The sequence below is a fragment of the Danio aesculapii genome, chromosome 16, assembly GCF_903798145.1.
Source record: "Danio aesculapii chromosome 16, fDanAes4.1, whole genome shotgun sequence".
NCBI lineage: Eukaryota > Metazoa > Chordata > Actinopteri > Cypriniformes > Danionidae > Danio > Danio aesculapii.
Genome location: NC_079450.1, coordinates 40,811,427 through 40,823,820, shown reverse-complemented (window position 1 = coordinate 40,823,820; position 12,394 = coordinate 40,811,427). Strand labels below are relative to the sequence as shown.

Below are 12,394 nucleotides of genomic sequence, written 5' to 3'. Positions count from 1 at the left end.
GAAAGGATCAAGGAGAAACTTAAGGTCAGATTTATTTGGTGAATGATTTATGTCCTCTCAGCAGATTCTAAGGTGTTCTTGATGAATGAGAGGCTGTGTGTTTCTATGCCACTTTCTGGTTATTTTTGTATTTACTCTTTTTGGCTGAAGAAGAAAGCAGGCTTTTTTTGTGTGAAAATAAACCTCTTGAATGGCTTATTTAGAGTTAAATGCTAGATATTTTATTATAATTTTTTTTGTGATTAACTATTTTTTTACATAATTTAATAGTGTGTACTGTATAAATGTATTATATACATGTACACTACTTGACAAAAGTCTTGTTGCCTTTCCAAGTTTTAGGAACAACAAATAATAACTTGACCTCTAGTTGAGGTCCTGACTCTCTGTGGTCATTAAAATCCCATGGCACTTCTCGTAAAAGAGCAGGGGTGTAACCCCGGTGTCCTGGCCAAAGTCCCTCAATCGGCCCGTACGATCATGGCCTCCCAATCATCCCCATCCACCGAATTGGCTCTCTCACTGTCTCTTCACTCCACAAATAGCTGGTGTGTGGTGAGTGCACTGGCACTGTTGTTCTGTGGCTGCCGTCGCATCATCCTAGTGGATGCTGCACACTGGTGGTGGTGTGGAGAGACCCCCCTCATGATTGTGAAGCGCTTTGGGTGTATGGCCATACACAATTAATGTGCTATATAAATACACATTACATTACATTACATAGTTGATCATTTGATATCAGAAAAGCTTATATGAAAGGCAAAGGCCTCCAGATTACGCTTATTTGACCAAATAAAAATATGATCATGCCTTGACAATTTTTATTATTTAATTAGGACAGTAAGGTCTGACTTGGCTTAGAAAAAAGTCCTGTCACTTAACAGAAATAATGTACAGTATAGAATATAAAGTCATGGTGCAGTGGAAAAAGAATTAATATTGTGTATGACTCCCATGAGCTGGACAACTGCATCCACATATCTCTGCATTGACTCAAATAACTTATTAATAAATAAGATCTTTTTTGCAGTCTGCAGATCTTTTGCATGCCCCCGTAATACTGTAACCCCAAACCATGATTTTTTCTTAACCAAACTTGACTGATTTCTATGAGAATCTGGGGTCCATACAGGTTCCAATAGGTCTTCTGCAGTACTTGTGATGACTGGGACGCAGTTCAACTGATCAAAACAAATCTAACTTCTGCCACTTTTTTAAGTCAAGTTATTATTTGTTGCACTTACAACTGGGATCAACGACAAGACTTTTGTCAGGTAGTGGTATATATAAATACACACAGGTACAGTATGTGTGATTTGTGTGATGTGTTATGTTTAGATATGAAATATATGTGTATATGATACTAATTACATATAAATGTAAATATCTCTATTACAAGTTTAGTTTGTATAGATTTGTTTCTATTTCTGTATCACATATATAGTTGAAGTCAGAATTATTTGCTCCCCTTCGAATTTCTTTTGCTTTTTAAATATTACCCAAATGATGTTTAAAAGAGCAAGGAAATTTTTTTACAGTATGTCTGATAATATTTTTTTCTTCTGGAGAAAGTCTTATTTGTTTTATTTTGGCTAGAATAAAAGCAGTTTAATATTTTTCAAACAGCATTTAAGGTCAAAATTATTAGCCCCTTTAAGCTATATATTTTTTCGATAATCTACAGAACAAACCATCGTTATACAATAACTTGCCTAATTACCCTAACCTGCCTAGTTAAGATAATTAACCTAGTTAAGCCTTTAAATGTCACTTTAAGTTGTATAGAAATGTCTTGAAAAATATCTAGTCAGATATTACTGTATGTACTGCATCATGGGCAAAGATTTAATAAATCAGTTATTAGAAATGAGTTATTAAAACTATTATGTTTAGAAATGTGTTGGAAAAAATCGTCTCTCTCCGTTAAACAGAATTGAGGAAAAAAGAAACAGGGGGGCTAATAATTCTGATTTCAACAGTACATAATAAATTCATATTAACACACACATATTAATTGCAGTGTTTGCTCAGCACTAATAAAACACTCATTTTACATTTAAGTTTGTTTGTGCAAAAAAAGTTTATAAACTTAGCAAGATCATTCACCAAGTACTTTAATTATCATCAAGACTGAATCCATCAGTGTGAGCACACTGTGTTCCGGCAGGTTAGAATGAGTCTGCTTTGAGCTGAAATTCTGGAAATCTCTGCACTCACGATAATTTTAATTTTAATAAAACTTTGGTGAAGGCATTAAAGCAAGACAAATTCTATCACATACCTTGTGCCAACCTTTCATGGGCCATTTTCTTTTCTTGAGCATGAAGCCGGCCTGCTTCTCTGGCTCCTGAACATTGGAATGACCACCACGCAAACCTTCAACGATCTCCCAGCTGTCCTGTAAAATTCAATTCAATGCATTGAAACACTGTACTTAACTGATTTTATCAAGTCAGACTGTTAAAGACCATTATTAATACAATTTCAGACTTTTTCCGGGCTAAATGCTAAGGATATTTTCTATTGGCCAGTGGAAACGATTTTTACTAGGCCCATTAAAATTCAAATTTAGTTATTTCCTAGCTACATATTTTAATAAACATGAAATCAAGCAAACTCTAGTTATCAGTGATGGAAAGAGTACTGAAAAATCATTCTCAAGTAAAAGTATTATTACTTGCCCAAAAATGTAGTGCAAGTAGAGTAAAAGTATCTGTTGTAAATATTACTCAAAATATGAGTAAAAAGCCCTTTTAAAAGTACTCAAGAGTAGTAAGTATTACAGTGTAAAAAGTTGATGCGTTTACATGGCAGTTTGTGTAGAGATGTGTAAACGTAACATTCTGTAGTACATTTATGATCTTCCTATATTCGTTCGTTCTTTCCAACCTTCGTTCCATTGTTTGTTTTTTCTGTCCTTCCTTTATTAATTCGTGTGTTCCTTCCTTCCTTCCTTCATTTGTTTGCTCATTTGTTTGATTGTTTGTTCATTTTTTGGTTCCTTGCTTCGTTCATTTATTAATTCGTTCTTTCCTTCCTTCATTAGTTTGTTCAGTCCTTTCTTGAATCCTTTCTTCATTCATTGGTCCTTCCTTCTTTCCTCCCTTCATTCGTTTCGCTCATTCATTCATTCATTCATTCATGCATTCATTCATTCATTCATTTATTCATCTTTTTGTTCAATTCCTTCATTTGGTCCTTTGTTCATTCATTTGTTCGTTCCTTCCTTCCTTCCTTAGTTTGTACAGTCCTTCCTTGAATAATTCCTTCATTCATTTAGTCCTTCCTCCTTCATTAGTTCGGTCCTTCCTTCATTCGGCTCCTTACTTCCATTCCTTGTTCGGCCCTTTCCAGTTCTTTCCATTTTTCATTGGTTCCATTTAATGATTGTTTAAGGCTGTTTGGTTTCCAGTCATACAGTCGACATCCTTTATTTTCTCATCAGTGACATGTGGTCTATAAAAGTCTCTGGGTCCTTGCGTATAAAGATTTTGGGCATCTTCTTGGACATTTTTAATGCTTCCAAAAAGTTTTGCTGCATTATAAATTGCCCATGTCCTTTGAGGTAGTTCATTATGATGTGATTTACTTTCTATCTGCAATTTGATTGGACAGGAAACACAGGACTGATTTTTCTACTTTAGCCATTCACGGGAGAGTAAACATACCCCTTTTTAAAACTACTTAGCAAATTGCAATTTCTGAGAAAAACTACTCAATAACAGTAATTTGAGTATTTGTAATTTGTTACTTTACCACTCACTTCTGTTGTACTGATTGAGTAGCTTTACATGGACAATTAAGAACTGTTTAAAATGATTTAAGGCCTATATTAGTTTTTGAAATTGAAGACATTTTAAGACCAAGGACACCCCTGAGATTTATCCAGGCAGGATTTGCTTTACGTTATTAACAAATGAGAATGGACGTAAAACATGCAATGTGTTAAATACATAATGAGGAAAAGAATGAGGAAGTCACTTGTGATGAAATTGCACTGATTCTTAATACAGATGGATTTTGGTCTTACCACAAATTCCTTATTGGTTTGATAATAATGCAGATGTATCAGATTAAGGTCGATTATCTTCAAATGAACCATATCAGACTTTGTTTTGAAAGTGAACTGAGACCACCTCTGTCGGCTGGTCTTGGTGCAGTTGTTTGGTGCACACTAGAGTGTGATTGCTGTATTTCACATGTGTCCCAAAATATCAGGACCAAAGAGGGAAATTCAATTAAACCAAACAAGACAAGTGTGAGTAAGTGTGTCAGTATAGATACCAAGTTTTGTGTTGTGTGTAGTGTACAACATTGAAAAATAATAAAAAGTTTTTAATGAGCAGGTTGTGAAGAAAGCCTATATATGTAGATGGTTTTGGCATATATTATGCTAAAAATAGCATCAGAAACAAGGTCATTCATTCACAATACTATAAATACATCAAGATTAGAACACATAAACATCAGGTGGAGTTTTTAGAGAGGAGAGATATTGTCTCTACTATTAGAGGCACTGACAGATGGGACAAAAATGTGGGTCTACATTCTCCCACTTCAGCAAACTCAGTTTCTTCCTCAAGGCAAGAGCTGCACTGCCCAAACCCCACTCTCAGCAATTCACTGCATCAAGGACAGCTTTCAAAGACACATCTCTATAGCCAAGGACAAAACCCAAACATGCATTAAGAACCACAGAGTGGGACTAATAAAACCAACCACTTACACAACATTTTAAATCAAAGGAACAATCATCAATTTCAAGGGATACTAAAGTAGGAAATGTAGGAAATGACACAGCCCAGCGGATCAAGCAATCTTTCTAAAAACAAGAATATAAATATACAGTCGTATGCAAAAGTTTGGCCACCCCTGATCATTTTATAACTGCAAGCCATAGTCTGCTTGTATTTCAAATAATTTGTGTATATTTTATACCCTAGGGAAAAAAGCAACATTTCAGTTCTGACATACCATTTATTTAATTAACAGATGCAATGTAATTTAAGTCATAACAAAACAGAGAGGTGCAAAAATCTGGGCACCCCAACAGAATAATGACATCAATCTTTTGTACAGCCACCTTTTGCTGAAATAACAGACTATGGACACTTCTTATAGTCAAGGATAAGGCCCTAAATTCTTGATGAAGGCATTTTGGACCATTCTTCCTTGCAAGATTTCATCAGTTCAGTAAGGTTTGATGTGTGGCATGAATGGCCCTTTTAAAATCAATCCATAGATTTTCAATGATGTTCACATCTGGGGACTGGGATGGCCATTCTAGAACATTGTATCATGCCTGAGCATGAATTCCTGAAACTGTGCTTTGGGTAATTGTCCTGCTGAAACATCCAACCCTGCCGTAACTTCAGCCTCTTAACTGATTCCTAAACATTGTTCTTCAGAATCTGCAGATGCTGGGTGGAATCCATGCCACCTTTAATTCTGACAAGGTTTTCAGTACCTGTGCTTGCCACACATACCCAAAGCATAATGGATCCTCCACCATATTTTACAGTAGGGGGCAGGTTCTTTTCCTGGAATCCTGTGTTCTTTTTCATCCGTGCAAAGCACCTATGATTGTGGCATCTGTCCACAGTATATCTTTCCAAAATGATTCAGGCTTGTCCAGATGAGCCTTTGCATACCTCAAACGACTCTTCCTGTTGGCAGAATGCAGAAAAGGCTTCTTCTGCATCAGCTTCCATTAAGCTGTTCTTTGTGAATAATGTGCTGAACTGTGGAACGATGTACAATGACATTATTAGGAGCAAGATATTCCTGGAGCTCTTTGGAGGTGGTCTGTGGTTTGTCTGTGACCATTCTTTCATATATATTTTCTTGGTCTAGCACATCTTTCTTTCACAAGAACTGTTCCTGTGGCCTTTCATTTTCTTACTATATTTCTGACTGTGGACCTTTGTGATAGCTTTTGCATCCTTCTCCAAATTCATGTTGATGAATTATCCTAGTTTTTAGGTCATTAGGAAGCTCTTTTGAGGTTCCCATGTAGCTACTTTCAGGTTCACAATAAGGAGAAGCACCACTAGCAATCATCTATCTTGAACATCCTTTTTCATGACTGGTTGCACTTGTGTTGGGATAGTTAAGGTTCACAATCCTTGTTGTTAAGAGTCACTCACATCAATTTTGTGTAGAAATCAATCAGCATTGAGTGACTACAGGTTTTAAAATTCACACAAAAGAGAGGGTGCCCAAACTTTTGCATAGCCTATTGTTCAGTTTCAATTTAATTTCACTCATCTTAAACCGAATGGCATTTCACTGTGATCTTCTCTTATAAAGAAAGATCACATAATTATGCAGCCACAGAGGGGCGCCCAAATTTTAGCATAAAATGCTTCAGAATGGAATGCTTGAGAATTTAAACTGCTTAAAGTTAATTGCAGTTAAGTAAAAAGTATCTATTTGTCAGTCTTCTTTCATTTTGTTAGCAATACCCATCTTCCAACGATCCAATCGGTTCCCAACGGACATGCACCACCTTACATTTTCTTTTAAGTACACTTAAAAGGGTGGGTCTATAGCTACATCATGCATTCAGAGTTATTTACACTATTAAAGGGTTGTCAAAGTTTCAAAAATGATTTGGATGTATGTCTTTTCCCAAAATCTTACTTCCAGGTCATTAACTAGGTTCATAAGCTTTTTTTTTTTCGAGCCAGGCTCTTGGTTAAGTAATGAAAATAAGGGTGGAAATCCTTGAATGTACTCTTCTTGAGGGAAAAACGCATGCATGACCAGTGTAGAATTTCATCTAAAATGTCTTAATTTGTGTTCTGAAGAACAAAGAGATTGGAACAAAATGAGGGTGAGTTATTAGTTATTTATTAACTTCTAACTGTCTTTAATAAATCCAATACACAATAAGAAATGGGAGCAATACAACCACACAACAACATTCATGCACAAGGAATGGAGGGAATTTCAGATCACCAGAAGGGGTTGAGAGGAAAAAAATGGACAATGATGATGACGATAGTGGGCCCATGTTACAAGACAGTAGAAGCCAGGAAGAGATCCAGAGCACATCCGAGACGATGGGCCACAGTGAAGTCAAGGAAGGGCAAAGCCATGATATGGATGTGGCTGACAACACCAGGAGTCCAATCGACAGAGACACAACCTATTTATGTGGAACCTGAGTCAGAGATGGAGAGCTGTTGAGCCAGGATGATACAGAGGTTCTGGAGAGCCTCAGTGGAAATTGGTGATGTTGTTATTCACCAGCAACCCCCTTCATAATTGTGACAAAATCCTCCAGGCCGCTTGCTGAAAGTCATAGTGAGCAGTGAGGATAATGTGTAAGGCCTTTCAGATGTAAAAATCCCTGGAAAGTAGGAATGCACAGAATTTTTGGCTACCAAAAAAAGGGGTTCCTGGTTTCACTCTCCCTCCAGTCAAAGTCACAGCGATGTGTAATGAAACCCATTCATTTCAATAGCTGAGCAGCAGCAAAGTGAACCTCTAACTAGCTTTCATGTACACTGCGGTCAAATTTCAAAATTGCTCAATATTCCACTTTGTGGAAATTCTACTTATGTATCTTTATGCTTATCTATGCATAAACTACACATGCTCACAACAAAAACCAAGTCTGTTATATATACCACAGCCATATCACCCTGCAGCCCAAGAACTGAAGCTAAGCAAGAGCTGAGCCTGGTCATACCTGGATGGGAGACCACATAGGTAAAAGAGCCTGCTGTTGGAAGTGGTTTTAGTGAGGCCAGCACTCAACCTGCAGCCTGTGTGAGTCCTTATGCCCAGTAAAGTGAAGGGGACACTATACTGTCAGTTGAGTGCCGCCTTTCGGATGAGACGTTAAACTGAGGTCCTGACTCTCTGTGTTCATTTTCTCAATAAGGACTAGTGGGTGTAACCGAGGTGTCCTAGCCAAATTCCTTACCATCATAGCCTCCCAATCATCCTCATCCACTGTATTGGCTGTATCACTATCTCTTCATTCCACCATATAGCTGGTGTGTGGTGAGCACAACTGGTGCTGTTGTCCTGTGGCTGCCATCGCATCAATCCAAGTGGATGCTGCACACTGGTGGTGGTGTGGAGAGACCACCCTCATGATTGTGAAGCACTTTGGTGTATTACCATACACGACAAATGCGCTATTTAATTTCACACATTACATTACAGTATATATTATCATATTTCGGCGCATCAAGTGCATCCAGAATTTCCACTTTTTGGGTTTTGGCCCAAAAAAATACAAATAATCACTGCCAAAAATATTCTAAAAAAGCTGTTAAAAATCAACAAAACTTCAACAAAAGTCTGTAGTAAATCACAACACGGCCACCCCGGTGTAAACTCTGGCCACCCCAATATGATTTTGCTGTTGATATTCACTTAAATGTACTTACGTAATATACAATATTTCAATATTAATAAATAAATAAAATGCAGCCACTAAATTATGGTGGATTGACTGTTGCCAACGACTTTGCTGGTTCACTACCACCTAACCCCTTTAACATGCGCTGATAGATGTTTGACCGTTATTCTGGCTGCACCTCGGGGATGAACTGCTGACGTGCAACCACAGCAGATAAGCTGACTCTCCCACAATAATTTCAAGTTGGGGCCGTTATGCTTGTTGTTTTATTAAGTCTATAGTTCTTATAAAACAGTAATTTGTTTAGTATTGGTTGACGATGAGAGACGAAACACGATTTTGGGTTCATTTTTATTAAGAAATTTTTTAAATGAAAATTGGTGTTTCATCTGACTAAAAACCACAAATCCAGAACAATAAATAAAGCATTTTGAAATAAGCTTTTTCAGAATCTAGTCTATTTAGTTTATCTAGGTTTTTTATATGCTTGTTTACTTACAAGGGCCAAAAATCTTGATTTGTGGATGTATTTTGCAAAAAAGAAAAGACCAATAGAAGAAGCTGTATTAATAATATTGTGGCTCAAAAAGGAATATGGATAAATCATATTATTAGGTTCTGTATAGTGAGTCTGTGTATATAGTAATGCCTTTTGTTCAGTTTGTTCATTTGTCTGGTGTTTTCAAACTAAATATTGATTTTTATTTGATTTGCACATGTTCTTGCTGATAATTCAAGGAATAAATTGCATTATTTTAAGAGTATTATTAAACGAATTAAAAACACATTCTTTTATTTACCAGAAACAAAAATATAACATTACACTGACTCAGTGTCACCCCAAGATTTGGTGTTGGCCTCAAATGCCACCCCAAGAAAATTTTCTGGGGGCGCCACTACATCCAAAAACCATCACGAAAAAGATTAGAGCTGTATTGACTGTTATCCACCTGAACAAAAAAACATTATACACTGTAAAACCCAACAGTCAACTTTATCAAATGAAATGAGTGTAGTTTACTCAAATTTACTGAAAGTTAATTTACTCGTTTGAAAGAGTTTTAAACTTAGTGTTGAAGGTAATGAGTCATTAAATACCCTCATTACTTTAATTTAAATTGATTAAGTTCACAGTACTCATAGATTAGTTTTTTATCTCAAATAGTTTGTTGCAACCGGTTCCTCAAACAGTTTGGGTTGCTTTAACTTATTGGGTTTTACAGTACTCAGTTTAATTTAGTTCTTTTCATTTATTAGGGTTTACTGTGCTAAAATTGCTTCGTTTACTCAAATGGATTAAGTTCACAGTACTCATTAGGATTAGTTTTTGAACGTTATTGCAATCGGTTTCCTCAAATGGTTTGAGTTACCTTAACTTATTGAGGTTTTACAGTGAAGCAAGCAAAATGATGGTGGGAAGCACAATGTAATGTAATGTAGCAATGGAATACTCTATGCTAATTTTAATCTAACACTCCATCATGCTGATTTTCGCAAGACGGCATGTTGGAGAGAAATATTGTCACATTTTAATACTGTGAGTTCACATGGCGCAACATCTCGTCACACCATTACTCGCTATATTTAAATGAAGCTACACAGCACTTATAGAATGAATTTATTAAATAGGATTTTATTTATTTTTTGTCTGCAAATCTTTGAAGAACCAGACAACCTGCTAGGATTTTGACCCTCTTTGCAGTGGCTCTAAACTCTACACAACATAACTGTGTGATGTTGCTATTGACAGTAGCGTCTGCCACCCGAACATATATCCGTTTCGGAGAAGTAATGAGCTTTATAATGCTACCAAATGATGAGATTAGAGATTACAGCTTCATAATCAGGTCAGCATGTTCATCTGAGGAGAAGGACACCCATCCGCCCTCTGGAGCTCAGGGCAAATGAACGCACACACACACAGGTGTGCATATTGTATGCACACAGATATATTAAGTCTACACAAACAAACCTGCATGAACAAACTGTGACTGAAGACACGATGACATCCAACGGTCTGAGGGCAGACTTTTGAACCCCTGTGTTCATCATTAATATCCAGAAAAGATTATTAGTTTCCGCTAATTCTTTCACATAAAAGCCACATGAAGTGTTTTGGGATTGCAATAAATGTGGAAAAAATAAAGGCTGCTAGGTTTCTATTCATCTGGCGCTCAAGGCTTATTTCATAGATCAGCGATATTCATATTTCCCACAGTCATCTAACTGCGAGATTAATTCTGCATTTCAGGACAGCTGCATAATGAGACTGACAAAGATAAAGTGGAAAGGAGTCAATGAGAACATTTTCGTTAAAGTCCAGAAACATTTTGCTCAGTCCACTGAATTCTGCTTTCATCTGTCATGTCAGTCGCATTTTCTTTCTTTCTTTGGAAATTTAGAAATGGTTTTTGAGCACTTCAAATAAATAAATATTTGGTAATGGTTTGCACTAAAGTCTCATTTGTTAACACTGATTAATGCGACACTTAACAATAAATGAACTATGAGCTATATATTTTCCTAGTATATTGTTAATGAATAAAATGATGCAGTTGTTTGTCTGTTAAGCTTCCAAATATTACTTTTCAAGCAGTGTGTAATGTTCGCAAGTTTCCAAGTTTAAGAAAATAACGCGTGCATAAGACATCGTCTAAACCCATCCTTTTTAAGAGCATATATTGGTCAGATGGCCCAGCCTGTATGATTGGTTTACTGCTCTCAGCACATGTCGTAAACAAATAAGCATGAAGGCTTCCTCCCCTTAGCAAATATTGTAAGAACTTTCTTGATTTTATTATTAAGTAAGGATGAGTACACCATTGTCAATATCGATAAAAAAAAGATTCACTATGACATTTTGGTATGAATCGCTATAGTTTTATTAAAATGTGGCTGCTGACCTACGTATGAGAGCGATCCCACATGTCACCAAAATGGCTTTTGGTTTCTTTCTTGTGCGACCCAGCCACTAGCACCCAATCAATATGTTAACACAAAAGTTCGTAACATACAAAAACATATAAAGCTAATTCTTACCTATGAAATGTTCTGCCTTTATTGCTTTATTTTCTTTGTTTGCTCATTACTACACCCATAAACAGCGGTAAAGTCCAGCATCTTCACATTGGCTTTAGTTTTGACTAGTGCGGTTGAATGACATTTGTCCTGGGAGCACTGTACAAATGTGGCGGCGCTATTGACGCACGCTTAGGGTCCGTATGCGATATCTAGTGTATATATCTATGTTTAAATACTATAAAGTTGTCCCCGATGTTGTACAAATTATCATTGGATATTTTGAGGGTGTTACTATTGTTTCTGACAAGATTAATGTAATTATTTTTATCATGTAACACATTTTTAATGTACTTTTTAAGTTTTCTGTAAAGATAATAGAAATGTAGCAATGTAATGTTCCTTTGCAATTGCCAGCACATCAGAAAAGAGCAGTAATATAGTAGCTAATTGATGATATTATTCACATTTTCTCCATAACAACTGCATAAATGCCTGGCAGGCACAGAACATCAACATGATGTCATATTGATGATGTACCCCAACATCATGGGGACGTTGGATTTTGTTTGGAAATGAAAATCAGGTTGACGTCAGAACCCAACGTCAGGCTGATGTCAATATCCAACGTCTAACCTAAAATCAGCCAAATATCAACGTCTAATCATGTTACATCTTGACGTTGTGTGGTTGTTACCACTATGACCTATGACATCTATCAGACGTTGGATTTTGGTCCCTTTTCAACACAACCTAAAATCAACCAAATATCAACGTAATTTGACATAGTTATTAGATGTCAAAATAATGTTAAGCTTAGACGCTGGCTAGACATTGAATTTTGGTCACCTGACGTCATAACCTAAATCTATTCTAATGTTAACGTCTTATGATGTTGTGTGCCTACTGGGTGTATGAACTAACCATACATGAACTTCTTTGTGCAGTCTAGAAATACTAACTTCTTCCTGATTGGCCGACAGCATTTTAAACATGAAA

The 12,394-nt window shown here is 36.4% G+C and overlaps 1 protein-coding gene across 2 annotated transcripts in view; it reads right to left on the bottom strand.

Moving 5' to 3' along the window:
• LOC130242893 (oxysterol-binding protein-related protein 3-like) overlaps positions 1 to 2,396 on the bottom strand; it is a 76,684-nt gene extending 74,288 nt beyond the window's left edge. For both annotated transcript variants that reach the window (XM_056474831.1, XM_056474833.1), the window contains exon 1: positions 2,282 to 2,396. In XM_056474831.1, the coding sequence (XP_056330806.1) occupies positions 2,282 to 2,323 (42 nt within the window). In that variant the 5' untranslated portion in view covers positions 2,324 to 2,396. The remainder of the gene's footprint in view (positions 1 to 2,281) is intronic.
• Positions 2,397 to 12,394: the final 9,998 nt, after the last annotated feature.